The 24,366-nt window shown below is 52.2% G+C and overlaps 8 protein-coding genes across 8 annotated transcripts; 5 read left to right on the forward strand and 3 right to left on the reverse strand.

Moving 5' to 3' along the window:
- Nucleotides 1-1,243: 1,243 nt before the first annotated feature.
- On the reverse strand, nt 1,244-2,500 carry AYO20_02920 (hypothetical protein; the record flags this gene model as incomplete). Its single annotated transcript, XM_022641224.1, has 1 exon — nt 1,244-2,500. The coding sequence occupies one exon, from the start codon at nt 2,498-2,500 to the stop codon at nt 1,244-1,246; it is 1,257 nt and encodes a 418-aa protein (XP_022502755.1).
- A 1,197-nt stretch (nt 2,501-3,697) lies between these two features.
- Nucleotides 3,698-4,789, forward strand: AYO20_02921 (hypothetical protein; the record flags this gene model as incomplete). The annotated part of the gene is made up of 2 exons (XM_022641225.1): nt 3,698-3,819; nt 3,874-4,789. 2 exons carry the CDS (start codon nt 3,698-3,700, stop codon nt 4,787-4,789), a joined length of 1,038 nt encoding a protein of 345 aa, XP_022502756.1.
- A 2,422-nt stretch (nt 4,790-7,211) lies between these two features.
- AYO20_02922 (hypothetical protein) lies at nt 7,212-9,308 on the forward strand (the record flags this gene model as incomplete). Its single annotated transcript, XM_022641226.1, has 1 exon — nt 7,212-9,308. The coding sequence occupies one exon, from the start codon at nt 7,212-7,214 to the stop codon at nt 9,306-9,308; it is 2,097 nt and encodes a 698-aa protein (XP_022502757.1).
- A 1,321-nt stretch (nt 9,309-10,629) lies between these two features.
- AYO20_02923 (hypothetical protein) lies at nt 10,630-12,707 on the forward strand (the record flags this gene model as incomplete). The annotated part of the gene is made up of 2 exons (XM_022641227.1): nt 10,630-12,193; nt 12,289-12,707. 2 exons carry the CDS (start codon nt 10,630-10,632, stop codon nt 12,705-12,707), a joined length of 1,983 nt encoding a protein of 660 aa, XP_022502758.1.
- A 170-nt stretch (nt 12,708-12,877) lies between these two features.
- On the reverse strand, nt 12,878-14,608 carry AYO20_02924 (hypothetical protein; the record flags this gene model as incomplete). The annotated part of the gene is made up of 1 exon (XM_022641228.1): nt 12,878-14,608. One exon carries the CDS (start codon nt 14,606-14,608, stop codon nt 12,878-12,880), a length of 1,731 nt encoding a protein of 576 aa, XP_022502759.1.
- A 778-nt stretch (nt 14,609-15,386) lies between these two features.
- On the reverse strand, nt 15,387-18,243 carry AYO20_02925 (hypothetical protein; the record flags this gene model as incomplete). The annotated part of the gene is made up of 2 exons (XM_022641229.1): nt 15,387-17,502; nt 17,552-18,243. The coding sequence occupies 2 exons, from the start codon at nt 18,241-18,243 to the stop codon at nt 15,387-15,389; spliced, it is 2,808 nt and encodes a 935-aa protein (XP_022502760.1).
- Nucleotides 18,244-19,310: 1,067 nt separating this feature from the next.
- Nucleotides 19,311-20,093, forward strand: AYO20_02926 (protein yop1; the record flags this gene model as incomplete). Its single annotated transcript, XM_022641230.1, has 4 exons — nt 19,311-19,361; nt 19,516-19,731; nt 19,786-19,849; nt 19,912-20,093. 4 exons carry the CDS (start codon nt 19,311-19,313, stop codon nt 20,091-20,093), a joined length of 513 nt encoding a protein of 170 aa, XP_022502761.1.
- A 2,182-nt stretch (nt 20,094-22,275) lies between these two features.
- AYO20_02927 (hypothetical protein) lies at nt 22,276-23,940 on the forward strand (the record flags this gene model as incomplete). Its single annotated transcript, XM_022641231.1, has 2 exons — nt 22,276-22,433; nt 22,488-23,940. The coding sequence occupies 2 exons, from the start codon at nt 22,276-22,278 to the stop codon at nt 23,938-23,940; spliced, it is 1,611 nt and encodes a 536-aa protein (XP_022502762.1).
- Between the last annotated feature and the right edge of the window lie 426 nt (nt 23,941-24,366).

Raw genomic sequence — 24,366 nt, forward strand, 5'->3', positions numbered from 1 at the left:
CTATATGACGATCATGCCTGGCCATACCCACGAACCGAACCGACCTTCTTTTTCCTATTGAGGTGAACCTCTTACGAAGCCGTCCCGGAACGACTCGAATTTGTTACGACGTCTTGAATCCACACGACAGAAAACTGTACAGCAGAAAGTTTTTACGCCATACAACCCACGAGCTAATCTCTACAGACAGATGGGATGACGGCGATGATTATATTGTTTCTTGTTAGCGAGCATGAAGGTCATGTCAGAATCAAAATCAGCACCAGAGCCAGCGAGCGACCAATCTTGCCCAAGCTGGACAGTATCATGAGACTTTACCACGATCTGATGGTGGAGGACTTTGTGACGGAAATCTTTGCGCAAATGATGGGGCCTACCTTGGCTTCAACGAACTAGCTTGAGCGAATTGGGATTCCATTGATTTTTTTGCAAGCGCGGCGCCCACGGTTACTCGGGATCATTGGTCAAGCGAGTTCATATGGTTGGGAGGGGAACGCAGGCGTCTCTCAGGTCTCAGGAGGCGGAAGCCGCTCTCTTCAGGAGGTGCTCCAGGATTGAGGCACAAAAGCCCGACCATGTTGTAGGGGGGCCACCATAGGTAACAAACCTTGGAAGACAGAGCAGAGAAATCCAAAACCGAATTGAGCCAACCAAGCAGTAATTGTATTTCTCGTAGCATTTGGCTAGAGTAGAGTAGGTGATGAGTGACCAGTACGTGACCACCGCACGGCAGCTGGTTATGACTCGGGATGTATCGTACGAGTATATATACACATACCTATCTGTATAGTTACATGGGTGGGTATATATATATTTGTAGATGTAGGTGGGTAAGCGGAAGGGCATCCAAGACTTTCTCTCTCTCTCAGTCTCTCTCTTTCTCTCTCTGGTTCTTATAAAAGGTCTCTGTACATATACACCTACATACCCGATAGGTACCGAGTACATACATACCTATGTAGGTACCTAAGGTGTTCCCAATACTCCTGCTCCGTACGTATCCGCTTGCTCAAAAGTCCCTTTTTTTCCCCATCGATGTCGGTAAGCCCATCGCTATACTACAGCACAACAAAAAGAAGCCATATCAAACGACCAAGTCCGCAGCCGCGTCCTCCCCTCCCAAAAAATAAATGATATGGGTCTATTGTGAAACTCTGGTTGAAAAACAGCAATTCTTGACGGGTGCCTTGGCTCAGACTTGACCTAAAAAAAAAAGACATAGGAGCTAGGTAGGTGGGTACAATTACAGCACCAGCTTGCCTGGCTCGACTTGCAGTACCGTCTTGACCCGCTCCAAAAAGGTACGTGCCCTCTTCTCTTCGCCCACGGGGACTGTCAGACTAAACACATTCACGGCACCGTCGGCTGTGCTTAGTGTCCGGCCTGGGATCGACACGGAAGACGTCGAAAAAGGGGCCGCTCTTTTAGGGGTGACTTTGCCGGATAGGACATCGATGATATCAATCTTCTTGGCTGTAGAGGTGGAAACGCGAGGTGAGTGTGCGAGTGATGTAGCCTGGGCTTTTCTGGGAGGGACAACGGGAAAGGCGTCGATCTGTGGGAGATATGTTCCTCTAGATGTCGTGGGTATCGTGTCCAGCCCGAGGACCGCATTGAAGAGGTCATCTGCCGACGGCTTTGCATGCTTGGGCTTAGGGAGATCATCATTGGCCAAATCAACAGCACGGGCGAGGAAAGTCGAGAGGGGCACAGTCACGCCCAAGGTGTCTTTGATTCGTTTCTGCACTTTCAGCACTTCGGCGAGCGAGACAGTGATGCTGACGCCAGTGACTTGTGGAATTTTCTCTTCAGCCACTGCTGCGGCTCCCCCAGCGGCTTTTGCGGCCGTCTTAGGGGTGGTAGGGAGAACTTTGATGTTGCTAAGGTCAAGATGCGCCATATGCTCGATACGCTTGGATTGCGAGGCTGGGTAGTCCGAGTCGATAGTGCCCAAGTATGCGAGCACGTCGCCTTTCAACAGTCTCCCATTCGGCCCCGTCGCTGGGATTTTGGCAACTTCGTCGTCTGAAATGTGGTTCTCGTGGACGAGAGCGATAACTGAAGGATACAGAGGGTATTTGGGGTTCTGGCCCGGCCCAGTTGGACTCGTTTTCGGCTTGTCCTTTGCCGGCCTCTTGTTTTGCGGTGTGCCCGGTGTCTCCTTTTCTACTCCAGACGTCTCGTATTTCGAATCTGCTCCGCCCTTCACATTATCTGCTTCCGACTGCACGGGCTTCGAATCGTCCGGCGGAACCTCTAGACTCGAGACATCATCCCCCGGGTCACCGAGGACAGCTATCCTCGTGCCGACCTTGACCGCTTTGGAACCGTCCCCTTGTAAGATCTTGGCCATGACACCGTCGTCCTGAGCCTCCACGTCCATGGAAGCCTTGTCCGTCTCGATTTCCAGGAGAATGTCCCCGGCGGAGAAGGAGTCGCCTTCCTTGACTTTCCAACTCGAGATGTTGCCCTCGGTCATTGTCGGGGACATGGCGGGCATGGTGAAATTATGGGCTGTGAGGGAGGCAGGTGTGGAAGAGAATGCTCTCCGGGCATGGTGTTGGGAGCGTGAGAAGGAGGAGCATTGGGTCGAGGTGACCTGCCGTGCCAGAAGTCGGACTGACTGTCGGCCAGCCATAGCGAGGCAATTGTTGCGTCTCTGACAAACGGGAGGTGGATTCCAAGGGTGTTGTGTCGAATGTCCTCCAGGAAGCGCGACGCAGCGTCAAAAGGATAATGGACGAGACAGACGTGATTGAGGAAAATGGGCGGAAGGCGAATTGTTGAGGACAAGGTGAACAAGTGACGAGCTCCGAGCGGAGCTTGCTACGGAGTGTCGCTTGGGGTAATCAGCCCCCGCCGCTTTTAGTTCCACTCACCTATACGAGGTTTACAGACTCCATATTTGTACCTCGTCGCCGCTCAACGTCTTTACTCTTCTCCACTACATCCTCGATACATGCAACTTACAAACCCTTGATCAAGCACAAAGATGCCTCAGCAAAATTTAGACTATCAGAGCTGAACGAATACCTCCATTCAGTTCACACCAGCGACTCTGCAACAGACTATACTTCCTCATGCACCTCGAATACGAGGCAGAAAAAGTCCGAAAAACATATCCATTGGCAAGCGGGAAGGCATTTCCCCAAAAGACCGAATTGGTACACAAATGCAAGCTTCGGTCAAGCTGACTGTGCACCCAACCCACGAAGAAGCTTTGGCATTTTGCCCCTCCTTGGTATTGCCTCGTATTCAATGAATACGAAGCGTGCCGCGTCTTGTCGTTGAATGCCTCGCGCTACCGCGGTCTATGTCGCTAAGTCATTCAGTGATAGCCAAATCCAGAACACGCTTTCAGCAAGATGGTGATGTAGCCGACGTATCAAGAGATCTAGCCTCGCCTCTGATAAACTTGCTGCAATCTGCTCGACCAGACACCCCTCTGCAAGGAAACCGCCCGTTACAAACGCAGCCTTCTATTTGCTCTTCGTTGCAGGGAACAAGTATATCCCACGTATGTTTGTTTCTGCCTGTTGAGAGAACAACCAACCTGTCTCCCAGCGTGTCGCCCTATAAAGGTAAGCAAACCATCGGGCTGTAAATTGATGTCAAGAATCCTCCAACATCGCCTCCACCACCGAACTTACATACTCTCTCTTACCAACATTGCCATCAGATTTCCCACGCCTCAATCATGAAGGGTGTAGTCTTTGAAAGCGCCGGCGCCCAGCCCAAGGTCGTCGAAACTCTTGAAAAGCCGTCCCCAGGGCCCAATCAACTGCTTGTCAAGTCCATCTGGGTGGCCATTAACCCTGTGTAGGTAGCCCTGCCTCAGAAGTATTCTTTCGTGGACTGATCAACCGGCTATAGTGACACCTTCATGGCCGCTTATGGTCTTCTCGTGGTCGACTGGCCTCTTGGGCTGGGCGTCGACGCGGCCGGCGTTGTGATCGAGGTGGGAAGTGAGGCAGCATCCAAATATGGATTCAAAGCAGGGGATCATGTGTTCGGCTGCACCAGACTTGGAACCCCGGGATATGCTGCTGGTCAAGAGTACTTCCTGATGGATGCGCCTGTCACCATTCCCAAGCCAAAGAATATCTCCCTGCCTGAAGCTGTTACCTTGGGAGTGGGAACTGAAACTGCTTGTCTGGCATTGTTCGACAGTCTCGATGTCCCTCTCCCTGATCCAAACAATCTTCCTGGACCTCGGGACGAATGGATCGTCGTCCTGGGCGGCGCCAGCAGTGTCGGTAAATGTGCCATCCAGCTGGCCAAGGCAAGTGGTTACAAGGTCGCTGCCTCTTGCTCAACCAAGTCGGCAGCCGAGGTGAAGGGTTTGGGTGCTGTGACATTCGACTACAAGAAGCCCATTGAGGAACAGGTCAAGGAAGTTGTGGACGCCACCTCGGGCGAGATTTCTCGCATCTTTGATGCCGTTGCGGCAGATGACCCAGTCACGGCCAAAGAGTTGTTCAAGGCATCCAAGAGCAACAAGAGGAGCTTTGCGACCACCAATGACTGGACTCCAATCCCTGATTTTGAAGGGGCGAAATCCCATCCCATCAAATTTGGCGGCGTTGGGCGACCCGAGGAGGACGAGTTGAACAAAAAGATCGAGGCATACATTCCCCTTATCACGGCATTGATTGAGGCGGGCAAGCTAGTCCCGGCTGAATATGAAGTGATCGGCACTGGCTTCGAGGATGCCATCAAAGCGTATGAGCACCAGCGCTCCGGCGCGGGTGGTTCGCGCAAGGTCGTGGTCAAAATTCAAGACGAGTGACGACGAGATGTTGCTCGCCAGTCACCGAGAATGATAATAATGTTACCATCTGATCGGATAGACTCGGGTGCTGCGTGAAAAGCACGCACTCGTGGTGCCAATGCAATATCCAACATCACCGCGGTGGTGCCAATGCAGTCCTTAGTCTTGCTGTGCCGGGACCTGTAAGGAGGCGGGTTACCGCTGTCTTAACCTAGTCGATCCATCCGCTGCCTCAGTGAGGCTGTTAGCCCTGGTATTGGGCACCAATACCGACAATGCCGCCACCCAAGGGGGCTCTGGGGTAAAGTACTATGCTGCGACCCTATCGTGCTGGGTGATAGCATGGACAGGATTTCATCTCACAACAGAGGAGAACGGTCTGGTCAGTCGTCTGGGGACAAAGAGAGAGGAGCCAGCACACAGAGCTTTGCACTAGTAGCGAACGAGTAACCGAATCCCCCATTCTTACCCAATAGCCCGCATAAGAAACCACGTTGTCAAAAGCAATGCGTTGGGATGTTACTCTGCTCCTCACAACTGCATCAAAGGATTTCCTTTTCCACTCAGTCTCCAGAACTTGATTAGCTGCTTTTTGCCATGCTGGTTGTTTAGGGTAAGTCGAGTCGGTGTAGCTCAACTGACGACCACACGCCATGACAGAGCGGGCCCGCATCGGAGACCGTGTTGGGGACACGGGCGACTCTTAGAAAGGGTATTTTTGCTTTGTGACGAGCGGCGGGCCGAGTGGTGCAGTCGCACGACCCGTCTTGGGCCACGGCGAGCATCTCTGGACATTTGTGTTTCGAACGAAACTCGGAGGGGGCTGTTGGACCCAGTGCCACCTGAAGCCCGGCAGTGTGCATTGGAGAGTGGTGCAGTTATCTTGGTCTCGGCCCATGCGTCATGTTAGCATCATTCCTCCACGGGCCTAGAGGCGAGATTTCTGATGGTAGACGTGATGAACGGTAGGAGACGGGAAGATCTTTACTATATAGGTTGACAGGGTCAGTCGAGCTCGCCTCACCTTGAGAGAAAGGGAAGGGTTGGGTACCAGTTATATAGAAATTTCCGGGAATGATATGGAGCGAGACGGCCTAGGTAGCGAGCCCACCAGCCTGATCGTCCAAAGTAGGGGGACCACCCGGCGCCATTTGCTTTCAAGGCTTGAACGACGAATGCGGAGCAAGCATGGAGTTGGTAAGGCTCCGTCCCTCCTCATTGGCAAAGCTGGTCCTCAGTAGGGTCCGTCGCCCCGAAGCACCAAAGCCCCAATGCACCAATTAATCATTGTGAGAGCAAACTTGGGGACCGCAGATGGGAGGCGACGAAAGGGTTCCACTTCTGTCGAGCTCAAGGCTGCATCTTCTGCTCAAAAAGCCAAATGGACTTTGTTCTTTTTTTTTCCCCTTCTGTAGTCCGGCGCCTCACATCCGATCGAGGGGACTTCCCAGCCCTATTTGCGTCGGTCAACGACAAATTGCAGTTCCAATGAGAACAGGCCCTGTGAGCGGACAATGGCACACCCCCTGGCGCACGGTTCGTAATTTCCGGTACAAGACACTCAGCACGGATGAGGCAAGGGTGTTGAGCCCATGGCAGTTTGCGGGCTCAGGGGAATAGGTATCCGAATTCTTAGATCTGCTCCAGTCAAGATCCAACACCTTTTCCTCTCCCCCGAAACAAACATGAGGCTTACCTAGTGCCAACTCTGCCGCTTGTCTCCATCACACGACCCAGACATCCGGGTGTGCAGGTGTGGTGTGCTTTGTTCGTAAGAATCCCTGTTTTTGGTCAGTGGGCTGCGGCATTTGGGGGAGGAATTGAAAGAGGGCCAGAGAGAACAAGAGGAAGAGAGAAGAAAAGTGAAAGCAGCAAAAAACGCCTTACTGTATGCTCGGTCTCTCCCACGCTTACCGACCTTTCCATCCCTCCCTCTCCCACACACACCTTTTGTTCCCAACCCTTCCCTGGTCCGATTTTTCTTGTTGAATAGTGCAGACCGTGGGTGTTCGGTTCGTGATTGCTTCCCACGTTTCTCAAAATCAAGGCAAGGGATTTGTTCATTTGCTCGGGCACCCACGCCTGCCAGCCCAATCCTCCCCCATCACGATTCGTCTACCCGCGCATTGTCATACTGAGAGACCATCTTCCAGACTCGCACCTTGAGGCGCCAGATCCAACATTCCTGGACCCTGTCCTACTTGCCTACCTTGTTCAGATCGCCTGCCCACCTCCTCCTCCTCCTCCTCCTCCTCCTCCTCCCCCACCCCCCCCTTTTCCCAGTTACTCGAGCGTCGCCCGCCCTTGCTAGACTCCAGCTTGCACAATCAAACTCGTCGAAACCATGCGCCAATCGCAATGAAGAGTCGAGACTCCGGGGCACGAGCTTTGCATGAAGAAGGATCTAGAGGAATGCGACGAAGACAGCAACGGTAATAAGATGGCCGGAGACAAACAAGATGCTCGGGGCGCCTCGGAACAGGTCAGAAACGTCCAGAAATATCAAGCTGCAGCCGCCAAAGACGACGTGACCGCTCCATCCTCGCTATCGTCCACATCCTCCACCGCCGAATCTAAGATGCCTGGGCGTGCCGAATGCGGTTCGCCCAAATGGGACATCAAAGCCGAAGAACGTCACGACGAGCCTCGCTCTGCCGACTCGGCCTTGGACGAGCCCTCTGAGACTCGGAAGGAGTCTCCTCCAGAGGCCGAGCCTTTACCCTTAGCAGAGTTACGATCCTCAACGTACGAGCAGTGGTGCCGCGGAGACCATGACGCCGAAGACTTTGTCATTGTCCCTCCGTGTGTGAGAGATGTGGAAGTTGATGCACTGGTCGAGGCCATGTTGTACCCGCCAGTGACCAAGGAAACCTTGGAAGAGCTCGATTTAGCTTTCATACAGTCGAATATCAATCTGCGCATCGACATCAACTTCGACCATGACCTCCATTTTACTCCCATTTCGGGGGAGAAGGGAGAGTTCAAGAAGAAGGAAGCGAGGAGATATTGGGATAGTCTGGAGACTGAATTGAAGATAGTCTCCCAACATAAACCCCTGGGGTTTTGCCCTGAATGTGATGGCAGGCGCCGTTTGAGCTCCGCACCGCCAGTAACCTTCAAGCGAAGGTTACCTGTGTTGTTCCGGAAATTGAAAGAGTTGCTCGTCATCCTGATCCCAGAGAGGGACCAGTATCAGATCAGTCAATGTCTTGACATACCTCTGCTCCTGCAAGAGGTATCCCACGGCCTTTTAGACATTGTCCGCTTGGCTCGATGGCTCGATGGCCTCCTCACGAGCCACTGTGCGCCAATGAGAGATATCTATGCACATGAGATGGCTGAACAAATAGTACAGGGTGCAGAGACTGGGGATCTACACACTCTTGTTCTCGGTATCGAAAAGCTGTTTCAGTTCCTCGAGGCAATGAAGCTGGACGTCGCCAATCATCAGATCCGGAGCTTTCGTTACCTCTTGATCGATGATACCGTCACGTTTCAGCAAGATTACTTCAAGACGCGGGTCCGGCACGGTGGGTTCAAGAGCGAGGAGTCACGAGCATGGTACTGTGACGCTCTTGAAAAACACCGACAGTGTCAGCTCGATAGCAAAAGCACCAGACCGCTTCCATCGGCTGCGTTGGTGCATGGGCTACTCGAACTCTGCCTTTGCCGTGATCTGGAGGTCCCAGCCACTTTTGCGTATGACCGCAAACGCCTGAAAGAGATCCGAATGGACCTTCAAGACCTGATTCACCTCGAGATCTCTCTATCCGTCTTTGAGCAATTGCTTCGGGAGCAGATGGATCGTGATCCTGCCTCGCCCTGGCCCGGTGCTTTGGAAAGCCGGGTGTCGGAGATGCATACGCTTTTGCGCAACCGAATCATGGATCTGACCGACGGCGATCTTGAGGGCACTCCCATGCAAGAAATCTGGTTGCGGCATGCCGGCGCAGTTGCTCTTGAGCTGGCGCGGGCTGCTTTCCTCATCTCGTCGGGTTCCACGTCTCCCATACCCGACACCATTGTCAGCAAGACGACGGCAAGATTGGTCGCACAGTTTGAAGCAGAACATCACAGCCAACATCGTGCCAGGACGGTAGTACGAGTACTGGAAAGCGCAACAAACGATCACATGAATGATTTTCAACCCATGACCATACTGGCCATCTCACAGGCGCAAAAGCAGTGGCAACAGTCTCGAGTATCAACGCAACCATGGCGCTCCCTCCCCGAGATTGAAGATATCGCAAGAAGAGTAGCACATATTGCAACCGTGCATTGGCGGGTTTGGGCGGACCTTGTTTATTTGGAGTCTTCGGATGGACATGAGGATAGCAGTGATGAGACTGAGAGTGCTTGCGGCACAGTAGCTCAGTATATCACGGGCAGTCCTATGGATTATGTACCACAACATTTTGAAGAGGAGGACGAGGACGAGGAAGAGGAGGAGGAAGAAGGGGCAGGGAGAGGAGGGGGAGAAGGAAAAGAGGGAGAAAAAGAAGAACAAGACGAAGAAGAAGATACCCATTTCGATTGAAGTCAATCGTTCACGGCGTTGGTGCGTTCAATGGATGTTCTGGTTTCAAAGCCGACAACGGGCGCTACAAGATCTCTTGCCTACGAAAGACATGACTTTTATTCTCCTTGGTTATTCAGGGGGAAGGGAAGTCGGACGGGAAAAGTTGGTTTTTTGTGGGAGATTATATACCATTACTATTAATGGGCGTGACTTTCGGGTTTGTGTTGTTGTTGCCTCACAGCTGTGTTTGATGTCCTGAAGGACGCCGTCGTCTTTCTTTGTTACTACCTGTGGAATATGGAATATACCTGTATTTGGGCTCTTTTGCGTGACATCTAGATGCTAGGTAGCTAGCTGGCTCACTCGGGGATACTCTTTAGCTATTACATGCAGCTATATCCAGTCGTCAACCTACCCACAAGTACTCGGTAGGTATATGGCCAGGATGCAATGGAGGAATGCTCTTTTGGTGCTGGCCCGGCTGGTCATACCAACCAATCCATTCTTCTGTACCGAGGAGTTGTCTCCCGAATACGCCAGTTTTTCCCTCTTCACCCTTCGTTGGGGAGAATATCTTTGTGGAGCGGAAAGGAAAGGAAAGGAGCGTGGTACATGGTCCGTAGTAGCTTTGGGAGTTTCGGCGACAAGGCCGTGCGTTGCGGACATGTATACTTGGTATGTAATACTCGGTACCTCGTACCAGGTATTGGGGCCTGACAATCTCAATAGCCGACATTTACCACGTCATTTCCCATCTCGCCATCTATCAATTGCCAATTGCCAATTCCCAATTGCCGACAAAGGGAAGGGGCGCGGGGGAATGAATCCCAGAGTCCTCCTCCTCCACCTCCCCACCTCCTCACCCAAGCCCCCGACGAATCAAAAGGCGTCCAATTATTTCAAGTTCCTACAGTCCTCAATGCTCTCACTCAATACGGAGTACAGGACTAACAACGACCAAGGCCATCGGCTCCCTCGACCGACCACGCCCGTGGTTGTCTCGACTCCTCTCCCAAATCTATGTCATGTCTTGTGTTCATGTGTCAGGCGTTGTGTTTTGTTTTAATATTGGATGTTCCTTCTTTCTTCTTCGGTTTTTAATTTTTAAATAAACAATCGTATCTTCTCGTTTTTGCCTTCTCCTTCCCTCCTCTTCTTTTCGAGTGCTCGGCTTTTCCTATCCTAGCCGACTATTTTTCCCCACGCGCACACATACACACACGAGAACTACTTCCCTTTTCACAGCAACTGGGTAAAGGGGTCTCCCACCCGGAGAATTTAAACAAGATTCACAAACTAAGCACTGAAACAATCAAGCAAAGGAGGGCTTTTTGTCAACATGAGTTGTCCAAAGGAGCAGCAGGAACAACAACAGTCTTGTGGCTCGTGTGATGGACACCACCACGATGGCGCCTCCGTGCCAGACATGGAAGACTACAAACTCGAACTCGAAGGCCTGCGCAAGAGGACCCAGGAACTCGAACTGATGCTGTCCAAGACGGCCAACGGCGTCAAAGACTCGCAGTCCTCCAGGTCCCGAAAGTTGCGGTCTGAACATTGGTTCAACTCGCCCGACAACCCGGAGATGATGGCCCTGTACACGGATCGCTACCTCAACTACGGCTTGACCACGTCCGAACTCAATTCCGGCAAGCCCATTATCGGCATTGCCCAGTCTGGCAGTGACCTCGCCCCCTGCAACCGACACCATCTCGAACTGTCCAAAAGGGTGCGCGAAGGGATCCGCTCCGCTGGTGGCATCGCATTCGAGTTCCCCACGCACCCAATCCAGGAGTCGGTGAGACGGCCCACGGCAACGTTGGACCGAAACTTGCTCTATCTGGGTCTGGTCGAGATCCTACATGCGTATCCCTTGGATGGAGTGGTGCTTTTGACCGGTTGTGACAAGACGACCCCGGCAATGCTCATGGCCGCCGCTACTGTCAACATCCCCGCCATCTGTCTCAATGTCGGCCCCATGCTGAACGGTCGCCTGAAGGGGTCGCCAGACAGAATTGGCTCGGGGACGATTCTGTGGAAGGCCCGGGATTTGCATGCTGCAGGGGAGATTGACGATGATATGATGGTCGAGATGATCGCGGCTGGAACGCCCTCGGCGGGCCATTGCAACACCATGGGCACGGCCTCAACCATGAATGCTCTGGCCGAAGCACTGGGTATGGCTCTACCTGGCTCGTCGGCTATTCCCGCCCCGTATCGTGAGCGCGCCCAATGTGCGTATAGGACCGGTAAGCAGATTGTCGAGATGGTGCACGCCGATCGCAGGCCGAGCGACATCCTGACAAGGGAGGCCTTTGAAAATGCGATTGTCGTAAATAGTGCCATTGGGGGAAGCACGAATGCCCCCATCCATCTGAACGCTGTGGCGAAACACATTGGTGTCCCCCTTGATCTGGATGACTGGGATAGCATTGGACTTGACATCCCTTTGCTGGTGAATGTGCAACCGGCAGGTGAGATGTTGTGTGAGGAGTATTATAAAGCCGGAGGGCTCCAAGCTGTCATGGCCGAACTTCTGGATCAAGGTAAACTCCAGCCAAAAGCCCTGACTTGTAACGGCAAGACCGTCAAGGAGAATGTGGATGGCAGGCATTCTTGGGACCGACGAACCATCAAGACCTATGGTGAGCCCCTGAAACATCGAGCAGGTTTCCTCCACATGACAGGTAATCTCTTTGACTCCGCCATCATGAAGACCTCTGTGATTTCCGACGATTTCCGCCGGGAGTTCTTGGAAAACCCACAGGATCCCAATGCTTTTGAATGCAAGGCGGTGGTGTTTGACGGGCGAGAGGATTATATCAGTCGCATTGACGACCCCAAGACCCCAGTCGATAAGAGGACAATTTTGGTGATGCGCGGTGCTGGACCGCTGGGATATCGTGAGTAGCCCTTCTGCCTCTGTCCGAAACCGTCCTTTGTGGACCGTTCTGGCATCGGGTATGTCTCGAATCGCAATGCTAATTTTTCATCTCAGCTGGCGCGGCAGAAGTAGTCAATATGCATGCTCCGGGCCACGTCTTGAAACAAGGCGTGACCTCTTTACCGTGCATTGGAGATGGAAGACAGTCTGGCACGTCAGGTTCCCCGTCGATTCTGAATGCCAGCCCTGAAGCCGCCGCAGGTGGTAACCTGGCACTGCTCAGGGATGGCGACATCTTGAGGGTTGACCTGAACAAGCGACTTGTCCAGATGTTGATCTCCGATGATGAGTTGAAGAAGCGACGGCAGGACTTGGAAGCAAAGGGCGGATATCCGATTCCAGAGTCTCAGACCCCCTGGCAAGATATCTTCCGCCGCGAGACTGGGCAGCTCAACGAGGGAATGGTGTTGCACAATGCTCCCAAGTACCAGCGGGTGGCCCAGAAATGGCCTGCTCCTCTGCATAACCACTGATGAGCTGGCTATCTGTCACAGCGTTAGAACGTGGTCGACTGGTGACCGTCAGCCGGGAAATAGGGATCAAGGCGTCGTTACCGTCGTCGAGTTCGCTTGATATGATGGACCCGTCACCACCGTCGCGCTGTTTTGTGAATAATAAGCTCCCTGACTCGTCATGGCACCAGTCACCAGTTCTCCCAAATAACATCTGGCAATACTGTTCTCATGACCGTCCAGTGGCCCAATGCACTTTGCGATTGCCATTTCTCGAGTTCTTTCGTCTGTCCTCTCCTGAGAACCGCGCCCTCTTTATCAAATTCATCGGGGCTGATCTCGTGTTGCGGCACCAAAAACTCCTGCCGGGCACCACTCCCCAGAAAATCTGCTGTAACGGGTTTCCGAAATGTGATCGCTGCCTGCCTCTTCGTGCAGAAGAAAACCATATTCGTGAAGTCGACTGCGTTGGCCCCTGGCGTGGGTGCTTCGTCTTCCCTGAAAACTCGGCAGGAAGGGAAGACTGATGTGATTGTCCGATAGATGAGCGAGGATGCAGGCATTGCGAGATCTCCTGCGTAGTTGATGGCTATGACTCCATCTGGTTTCAAAAGCATATGCAAACCCGAGAGAAATTCAACGGTGAAGAGTTCCACAGGCTCAGCTCCACCAGTGAAGACGTCGTGAATAATGTAATCGTATGAGTCTGCCTCAGTCGTGTTCGCTGTAGTGACCGCGTGGACGGCGTCGCCGAGATAATAAGTATGATTATGGGGAAAGTTGAAGTACTTGACGGCGAAGTCATGGACGACCGGATCAAGTTCCATGACGGTTGTATTCACCCCATGCTGAATCAAGGCCGCGGGTGCGGTTCCGACTCCGAGGCCGATGTTCAGGGCGGTTTTGTATGGGCTGGGAGATGTGCCCTCAACAAGTCGTACAGCTTCAAGCATCACGAAGACGGAATAGATGGGTTCCGCAACTCTTCTCTGGACCCTCTTGGAGGGCGGAAGCTTCCATTGTCCGCCTAGGAGGCTGTGATCACACCTCATCACACGGAACCCTCTCTGGTTGTCCTCCAAGACTGAAATATAGCCTGTGATCGACTCTTTCCGTTCCAGTAAGGTATAATTGTAGAGCGCCAGGGTGTTATTGAGCACCTCGGTAGTCCGTGAAAGGGAGCAGTGGGGGTTTGCCACCATGGTAAAAGCAACCGACGGGAGTGAGGGCCACAGAAAGCTGTTGGGCAGGACCATTCCATATAGCGAAGCCACTACCAGCTGCATTCCGATCCGTGAAGTAAGAAAACCACGTCCGAGAAGTGACGAGACGAATCCTTTGCAAGCTCTGTGAAGGACGGAGAAGAGCATGAACAATCCCATCGATGGCACAGCCTCTCCCAACGACGAGTCCAAACGGCCGGAGCTGAAGGTTTCGTCAAGGTATTGCATCGCAAAGTATGTGGACAACAAAGCAAGAGGATAACAAGTCAGAAGCTCGGTAATCAGAGGACCTAGCGGATTACCGAGAGTCGAACTGAATCTGAAGAGGATGAATTGGATGCTTGGGATCCAGAAACAAAACGGGGTGATGAACCGTGCAACCCAGGATGGGAGGTAACCTCGGACCGCGAAGGCAAGCATGAAGGAAGCAGTGAGGCCATATCGATGGTACAAAGCCGCTGGTATGTCTCCGTAGACAGGCGATAGGTTCAACTGGGATAGCGGAGCATATAGGGCCGCAAGGAGAACAAGTTGTAGTGCCCTTTGCACCCGTGTGTCAGTCAATGTTGCGACAATGGATCTAGGTCGCTTGTCTGTCGAAGACAGGTCTATCTGTGGTGAAGGAGGCACTGGAGAATTGTGAGAGGCCGTGGTTCTCTGTTTCGTTGCATTGCTGGATGGTTTTGTTTTCCTGGCCATTGCTATTACTGTCAGCCACGGTCTTGGGTGCAGAGGGCGTCAAGGTACAAGGAGGAGATGTTCTCAGCACAGGGAGTACGATACCTAGGTTCCAGGGCGTTGGATGCACAGGTTTAGTGAAGCAGCTGGTGAGTGGACATGGACGATGAGAGGATGCGGTGGACGGTACTCAAGTGACTCAAGTGACTCGGTCGATTATTACATGTGTTGTAAAAGTAGAAAGTCGCACACGCTGCTTTAACTGCATCTGCTACTCCCCTTTTCATCTCAGCCTTTTCAACGCCAGCAACACCATCGTTACGACTCTCCTGCAATCAACGCCTCTAAATACCTCAGGACTAACAAAGAGGGAATTCGCTCTCCAATCAGTTGCCACCAAAAAAACAAAGGATCTGGCCACCCCATGAAGAACCAATTCACAAAATCCAACACACTGAAATGTAAACCAGGCCATCAAGTCGCAGGCGCAAGAAGATACAACCAACCCGTTAGAGCAGATCCCGGGTATCAAACGACAGAGGAAAAGAAAGCCAACCTCCATCATACCAACCATGTTTTGGTCAACCAACAAGTGCTTCGAGCAGGAATCTCTCGCCGCGAAGAAATGTACCCTGAAAACCACATCCCATGCCGCCACTAGGAATACCCATGGACCGTTCCCCCGGAAAACCGTCCCTGTCGTCTCATCGTGCAGCTCGTTCAAATCGTCTTATCCTCCAATTAAATCCAATTAGGTGTTGACAGCGCCTGGTCGCTCAACATATTAAGTAGATCACCATCAAGCCAACACGACCAATCCCAGGGCTGGGTCCGCCGGATCGCTGCTGAGAAGCCAGTCTCTCTTGTTGAACTTCCTAGCCTCTTTCTCGGCTTCGACGTCGACATCGAGCCCAAGGTCAATCCCACTATCGTCGTGGTTGCCGGCTGCGCGGTGTTTGACTGGACTGCTAAGGCCAGTGTGGAAACTAGGCAGGTCTAAAGGGCCACCGCGTCGGAGTTCATCGAGTTCTGCGTCGGTTTCGTCGTCGTCGATTTCCTGACCTGCTTGCTGCTCGACACTTGTCGCTGGGAGGGTAGGCGAATTGCTCGGCGGCATTTCCAATTTCACCAACTTATGCGGCTCAGGTCCAGCGGGAGCGTTGGCTTCTCCATCGACGTCTTGGACCGCCCTCTTTCTCTTCATGCCACGAAAAGGTGCATCTGGGTGTGTTTCAGCCTCCTTGCACTTCTCTTGCTCTCTCACGTCCGCAAACTTCTGACTCTGCGAGTCCAGCAGCAGTCCTTCCATCTGCGTCATCCAGTCGAGCATTTGCGTGGTAAACGACTCCACGAACCACCATGATTGATAGCTGTGAGCACCACCTTGTCCCATTTGCGTCATGACACTTCTCCAGAATCTCGTGTGGCAGTTGATCATGCACTGAGGGTGGTGACCCTCGAAAAGTTGAGGTAGCCTCTCCAGCCAATTTATCCACCGCTCCAGCAAAGAAATAGGCTCATCGCTGGGTTCCGAAAGGAGAATGCCGTCGAAAGTGTCGGCACTGTCGTTGATAAACGTTGCGTATGCGCTTGCCTGGTCCTCTTCCGCCGCATGGACCAATGCGTCATCGATGGGATCGACGAGCTGTCTCATGTCGTGCTTGAGCATACCCAGCATCTTCTCAAGGCTTTCTGGGGGTGGCATACTGTCCTCTAGCAGGTGATCTGGATCGACAATGGACATCAAATCAAGCCACATCTGCGTTCTCTGCTGCGGATCTTCCAGCATGCGACTCAGTTGCAATGTGGCTGCGTTTGCGCCTTTGAGCTTCTTCAGCACATGCACAAATCTGGCTGCAGGTACAATCTTCGCAACAATAACATGGACAGGGCATTTTTCTTCAAAGGCTGAGATCAGATGGCTGACCAGTCTTGATCCGATGCGGTCGAACACATTCCACACAACCTCGGGCACATTCTGAATTGCCAAAGGAGCGATGAATCGGACAATCTGCTTGTACATCCGCATATCGCATTCTTGAATCCAGGGAGCCAAGCAGGGCATTGAAAACAATTTGGAGACTGGAACAGTCATCTTCCCATTGAAAGCCGAGTGGTGGTTGAAGAACGGCTTCTCCTTGCATTTGCGGAAGGCGTCGATCACATCGATGCAGTATGAGCGGTAGAGGTGGAACAAGGCCTTGGCTATAGATGCGTCGTAGTTCTCTCCCTCGAGGTAAGTATGGATATCTGGAAAGTCAATAGGTGTATCTTGCGACAAAGCAGGTGGCTGAGAAAGGGAATTGAGCGTTGGCATTCCCAGGTAAGTCGCCATGCTGCCAGGGAGATGGCGACGAATCGAAGGAAGCGCCACAACGACATTCGTTGGCATAGATTTGATGGGGAAGCGGATAGTCGGTGTGTTAATATACTTGCAATCCAGCCGCTGAGTCTGAGACTCTATAGGGGCTGGCGTCTCGTCTCCAGCGACGTCGGCTTCCTTGGGTAGGAACGCAGCACTCGGGGCCGGGAAGTCGGCTATCTCCATGGTTGCTCGTGACATGGGCCGATCGATGGGAGGAGTCACGGTAGCCTTGAATACTTTGTTTGCTTCCTGGATTGATGCCTGCCTTTCATGCTGGCTCCCGCTCGATGTGCCGGGTCTTTCGGGGGCAGAAGCATATTGTCGATCATCATCGTCAACCACTAGCGATAGATCCACGTAGTGGTATTTCGATTCACCTCGGACTCCTAACCTCCTTGTCTGGACATTTGGAAAGATGATGCGGACGAGTTTGCCGAATGATGCTGGGTTTAGCGTCGGAACTCGCTCATTGCCACAGCGCTCCGTGTATCTTGTAAATACACGATCGCGGCGCACGGAGTTTGTTGACCGCTGACAGTTTTCTTGGAGCCTACAAACATAAGTACAGGCGCCGCAGGCTTCCTCAGCGGAAAACTTACCAGAGCATAGCAAAGACTTGTTTTGCCTTCTCAGATTTGCCCCCAGCACCTTCGTTTTTCTGTACTTCCACGGCAACTTCTTTCAGAGTTTTTCCCTGGTACTGAGCTAGCAGTCGCCGCAGTTCCTGGTCATTAGCCACGCTGGAAGCTGTGCCCTTTCTTCGTTTGGCCCCACCATTCTCGTTGTTTGAATCTTCCGGCGCAGGAGAGCCTTCGAACTGTTCAGAATGATGCCGCATATGATGCATGTGTTGAGGAGCGACAGCATATGGCGGTAGGCCGTGGGGATATTGCATAGGGTAGTGTTGCATCTCTTGGAAAGCTTGCTGTGACATGGGACGCATCTCATGCTGTTGCGGCATTGTCGTGTTAGGGTCTATCGGTTGTTGATGGAGATGCGGTGGCATGTTGTGTTGATAGTGCATGAGCATGTCTTCGGGATTAGGGCCATATATCCCAGCAGCTGGGTGAGTGCCATGTTGTATAAAGAAGGTGCCTTGGTCTAAAGGCATGCTCGGCTCGTCCGGTTGTTGTTGTTGTGGGTGTTGTCGTTGCGCAGATGGTTGAAAGGCGCTGCCCACGCCGATGGACTGCAGGCTAGTTGTCGAGCCTCTAGATTTTGGACGTTGTCTTTCTCTATTGTTTGCATTATTTGCATGTGTAGGATCTTGTTGATCGGGAGTGTCCTCCATAATGTGGGTTGGCGACTGCGCCATGCGGAACTGTGCGCTAATTAGCACGACGTCACGAGAAAAACAAACAATTCATCTTACATGTTCTGGTCCCAAACTCTGACACGTGTACGGGATGAAGATATCGGATGTCTCGTTATCGATATGTTGAGACGGAACCTCGCTCGGTAATTTGACAGATCACAACATGGCTTTCGAGCGTCGAAGTTCGTGGATCGGGTCTGTTATCGCAGTTCGCGAACGTGTATCTTGACTGTTAGGCAAGCGCAAGAATAGACGGACAACCTTAGATGCCGCTGGAAGATGTCACGCTTTGTAGGAGGCGAATTCGACAGCGATGGATCACTTCACGCGCGGTGGCTGTCAGTCCATGTCGCTGGTTTGTGTTGAGAGTAACAGCCCAATTCGAGTTCGACAAAGGTTGTTGCCAGAGAAACAGTTCGCCAAGACAAACATTCAGCTCCGGTCTGACAGCGAGCGGATACGGCAAAACTCTGTAATATTTCTCCGTCAGACGGGACCCATCTCCTCATTGGTGCACAGCGGGAATTCACCTTATGTATGAGGTGCTTGTGGGTTGTGGGTTCATATCTTTGGTATTACGTCAATCAGTTGGATTGGGTGCTGGACGCCTCATTGTGCAGCCACAGCTGGATTTACGAGTACAAGCAACCCAGGTGAGTGGTGAGGTGCAGGTGCCAGGGTCAGGCGGTACCTTTTTGTCACATTGGGCGCCGTCACCACTGCGAGTGACCCTCGTGTTGGGTCTGCAGGCACCTCCCGCACCCACCGAGCCACGAAGCAATTGCCCACCAGTCAGTCGCCGGCACCTCGTAACTCGTAGCTCTCCTATGCACCGTGGCACCCAAACGGACCAACGTCACCTCCTGCCCCTGGGGGTTTAAACTACATCACCTCTCCCACTACTGCACCTCTCTTCCCACTCACACATTTCGTTCACACTGAGATATTCCCAGCAATCCAGATTCATCTGCACATCTTCATTTCCCCATTCCCACTACATCAATCTACTTTCGTCGTAGCGATACCGACATATTGTTGTCAAGATGTCGTTCCAGGACAAAGCGCAGCATCAGATCTCGCAGATCGATAAGGAAGTATGTGAGGCACATGTCAATTCCAGGCTCCCAGTTTTCCCAACGTCTGCTGCAATTCAACGTTTCCCATCATTCAGCCTTCTAGGAGTGCATCATGATCGTTCCATCTCACAATGTCGACTGGCGCGGTTGAGCTAACTGATGGTGTCTACAGCTCTCCAAGTATCCTATGCTCAACAATTTCGAGAGACAGACCAACGTTCCCAAGGTCTACGCTTTCCTCGGCCTGATCGGCCTCTACTTCTTCCTCGTCTTCTTTAACATTGGCGGCGAGTTCTTGGTCAACTTCGCCGGCTTTATCATCCCGGGGTACTACTCGCTGGAAGCTCTGTTCAGTAGCAGTAAAGTTGATGATACGCAATGGTTGACGGTATGCCTCCTTTCCGACACTTTCCGATATCAGCTATTCTGACCGTCTTTCTAGTACTGGGTGGTGTACGCCTTCCTTACTGTCCTTGAGAGTTTGGTCAATGCCGTCTACTGGTTCCGTAAGTCGATGCGCAGAGTAGCCCCTCACTCGATGTCCACACTAACCACCTGTCATCAATAGCCTTCTACTACGTCTTCAAATTCATCCTCATCTTGTGGATGGCCCTCCCCATGACCAACGGCGCGCAGATCGTCTTCAAATCTTTCCTCCACCCGATCTTCTCTCGTTTCTTCCAGCAACCAGCAGCCTCCACCTCTGCCGATGTCCGAGGCAAGGCCGATGCTGCTTTCAAAAGCCAGTAAACGGCTCAAAGAATCTCACCGTAGCTTCGTGCGAGAGTTAAGAGCGATCGCTGCCGTTTGATGCGATCTGAGCACACAAGGGAAAGTCTTTTGGTATTATGACAATACCTGGAACATGTTCCAGAATGAGATCTGGTGGGAGGTGGAGTCATGGGAACTGGTGCTCCCTGCGGTTTGCAGGGAGATGACCTACGAGTTGCTCAAGAAGGCTAAATCCTATCATTATGAACTTTCTCGATAGACCTGTTGATTTACGTCTTGGGTGGTGGCGATGGCTCTCAAGAGATTAGTTGCGGCTAGTTATTGATCGCAGGTAGGAAGGTGTCGATGGAAATTGGAACCAACGAAAAAAACTCCAAAAAAACAGCCAACTTTTTGTTCGCTCTATAAGTTATATCTCTAAGGAGAATGCATTTGTCCAGCCGATATAATCTGCACCTCCCTAGCTTCAATTCCACCCTCCCACGAATCCACGTTCCGCACTTTCCTGTTGCTTGGGATTGACAAATATCCTGTACGGAAAAGGATTCTGATCACTTGTGGTAATTGGAGGAATATGATCCTTGTCCCTGTTCACTATTGCGACAATCTTCATCGCTGTCTTCTGTAGAGAAGATTCCATTGCACGGCGGACTTTGATGCGGTCTGCCAGTGAATTCAATCGTTAGTAACACAGAAAGCTGTGTCGCACAACATCTGGCAAAAAGCCAGGAGGGTAGCCTTACCCGCTTCACTTCTAGGTCTTGCAACAATAACCTGAACACACCACTCCTCCCAGCATACTTCCTCGTCTGTCTGTCCGCCACCTCCTAAGCGGCCCAACCAGCCCGTCGTGATACCTGTTTTTCTTCTCTTGCGATCGTAAAATCGCACTACAATTTCACCACGAGAGCCACCGGCTGCGGCTGACGGACTGGTTGTGCTCGCTGAGAATTGTGGTGTCAATTGGGATATGAGTAGGTCTGCATGAGAATCGATTGCTGTGGAGATTTCAGGTGGCTCGAGGATTGAAGGGAGCGTTATGGGAAGAGATTGGGTTGAATGCGAAGTGTGAGTGTGAGAGAGGGAGGAGGCATTCGGGGTGTAGAGAGAAGGTCGGATTGGTGGGAAGTAACGGTGGAAGAATATCGTGTGTAGGACTCCTGTGTTCACAGAGACCAATTGTTAGTCGTACCAGTCTTCCTCGCGACCAAGGCAGAGAGAAGCAGAGCTGGCTCCTCTGAACCATGAGTATGGGGCCAGACTACACCGTACCTTTAACTATGTCCCTGACAAATGTTTGATCTGCGAATACCTCCAGGATGTATTCGCGATGACCCTGGTCCATGATCGCAACTAGCAATCTTCGTGCGCAAGTATACTCGGTACTGAAATCAACTTCGACTTCAAGATGGTGGGGGTTTTTTCGCAAGTGGTACGCTCAGCGGAGTATTGGTAGGAGAGAGCAAAGGGGGTGGCAGCCAGCTAAGTGGCGCCTCGGACAGAGCGACTATTCAAGACATGGTTGTATACAGGCTCCAACAATTGTGCCTTCAGCATCGGTGGACTTGTCGCAGCGGTATGACTCTTTGAATAAAGCCACGATGAGGTGCACCCTAGAGTCTTTGAATGTTCCTTCGATGGTGGGGTCCAGCCGGGCAGGGAAGGCCATTCTCGGCTAGGAGAGGTAGGCACAACGAGGTACCTCGTTCTTCCGGCTGAAAGGCCCCCTTGGGGCCCCCTTTGAAACGACCCAAGCAAAGCCCTCATTATTACGTAGTTGTACGTGTCAGATCCCCTGCCACCACTGGGTCACCACCTGCCACCGACCTGCTTACGGCTCGTCTTCTCATTCATTTATTGGCTCTTCAGTTGTATCTTGACTCTCCCCCAAGCCCATCCCGCACCGAAAAAGCCCATGCTCTTACTCGGGTACTATACTCCATACGAGGTACTCTGCCAGCCTTCAGCCGAGGCACCGCCACAAGTTTGATCCGCTCCATCGACAATTGTGATCAATTGACTCAATACTAAAACTGCGTCTTCAGTGTGCCAGCTCCCTTCTTGTACCTGACCTTGCTCGGGACGCTCAGCCAGAGCCCTCCATCTCTTCCTCTGTGCCATTCGCGATCATGTCCTATCCAGCGGACAACTTGTACCTGAGATAAGGTGCACAGATTCCCTCACATTGGTCCAAATCAAAATGATATCAGCCACACGTCGCTGGCTCAGGCGGCATCGCACTGGTATAGCCATCGGCGCAGGTGTTATCGGCGCTACGTATCTGGCAGCCCAGTATGTCCTTGGGAAGATTAATGAAGCGCGAGAGCGCATGCAGATGGACAAGATCGCAAAGGAGAAGTGAGATAATACCACCTTCGTTCGCGCAATATCTACTAATTTCATCTTGCCCAGCATCCGTCGACGATTCGAGCAAAATCAGACAGACTGTACGATCACGGTCCTCGCGTTACTCCCTACTCTGACCGAGAACATTCTGGAGGATCTTCCGGTCGAACAATTGACTCATGAACTGCAACAGAAGAAGGCCGAAAGATTGGCACGTGCCTCAGGAGAAGGGAAATCCGAAGCCTCAAGTATGTATGACGGCGACACGGCAAGCATGTCCAGCTTCCAGACGGGGAGTTTTATACATGCCAGCCAGTTCCAAGGAGATGCGAGTCAGTCAACGGGGCCTCGCCGGACAAAGGCCCAACTTTGGAACGAATTGAAAGTAACTTCGATCACAAGAGCATTCACACTGATATACAGTCTGTCGCTCCTCATAATCCTCACACGAATACAATTGAACCTCTTGGGTCGACTAAATTACCTGTCGTCGGTCATTTCGTTGGCCCAGCCGCCACCACCCGAGAGAGCGGACTCGATTTCATTGGAGGATCATGACGACGGAAGCTCCGGCGCAGCGTTCGGAAACGACTTTGAAACCAATAGGAGATATCTAACATTTTCCTGGTTTCTGCTGCACAAGGGGTATGCAAAGATCATGTCAAAGGTCAGGGAAGCAGTGGAGGAAGTATTTGGTGGCATCTCTCCCAGTGAAGGAATCACCGCCGCCCGGCTCAGCGATTTGGTTCTTGATGTCCGAAAGCGCGTCGAGGGCGGTTCCGAACAGGAGAGATATGCCACCCGATGGCTACCCTATGTGTTACCACCCAAAGAGGAGGAAGAGACGGTGCTGATAGAGTCTGGGGTGATCACTCCGCCCGCAACATCTCCCGGCTCACACACTCAGGATCCGGAGAAGGGCGAACGTCAAGAACCCACAATGCATATCGATACGTCGACAGGGCCATTGCGGCAGCTTCTCGATGAGACTGCCGATCTGATTGACTCGCCAACATTCACGAGGATCCACACCCTGCTTCTCAATTCCATGTTCTCGCATCTGCTCGACACTCGGGTTATTGCCCAACTATATCCACAACCCAGGCAACACTCCCCATCTTCATCCATGTCTAGCGCACAACAACCGCGCATTCAAGAGCTTGACTCTGCCGTCACAGTCGTGCCGGGAGACCCCCGCGTCAAGCTTGCCAACATTCTGGCGATTATCACACGCCAGGCACATGCGATCGGAAATGGTAACAACCCACCCAATGAATACGTATCTACGGCAGAAGCCGAGGTCAGGGAGCTCGAAGCTTTCGCGGCTGTCATCTATGCCAGCAACTTGGATCAGAGTCTGGAGGAGAACCGGCCAGATACTGGCGATAGTGGGTTGAAGGCGGCTGGTGGCGTCGGCGTAAGTGACGTCGGCGCCGAGCCTGTTGACGAATTGATTGAGAGTAAATTGGAAAGCGCATGGACAAAGGTCGCGGGTAGTTCAATCTTCTCGTCGCGGTGATCGACTTGGTGAGATTCGGTCTTGAATACCCTGAGAGAGCCAGGATGGGAAAGCGAGTTCTGTGTTGCAGCGGTTATGGTGAGGGTCATGGTCTTGTTGAATCAAGAGGAATTTCTCTCAGCTTTTCTGATGGCTACAGAAATGAGGCAGAAACTGATCTATACTACGACATTGTGAGCTACGTACTCGTAGAGGAAGCTCGAAGCTCGAAGCTCGAAGCGTGGCCGATGGCCAAACTTTGGAACCCCTTGCATCCCACATGCATGGTATCCCAGGACTCCGCAATACGAAGCAAAGAACACCAGCCCCAATGCTCACATTGCAGCCGAAAAGCCTTGCTTGTTTCACGCGCCGCTCCTTCGAGTGTGATTTGCTATTAAGTTGCTTATTTTAATACTCGTGTGTGGAATAAACCTGGTCGCGGAG

This window comes from Fonsecaea nubica (assembly GCF_001646965.1).
Source record: "Fonsecaea nubica strain CBS 269.64 chromosome Unknown Scaff13, whole genome shotgun sequence".
Classification (NCBI taxonomy): domain Eukaryota; kingdom Fungi; phylum Ascomycota; class Eurotiomycetes; order Chaetothyriales; family Herpotrichiellaceae; genus Fonsecaea; species Fonsecaea nubica.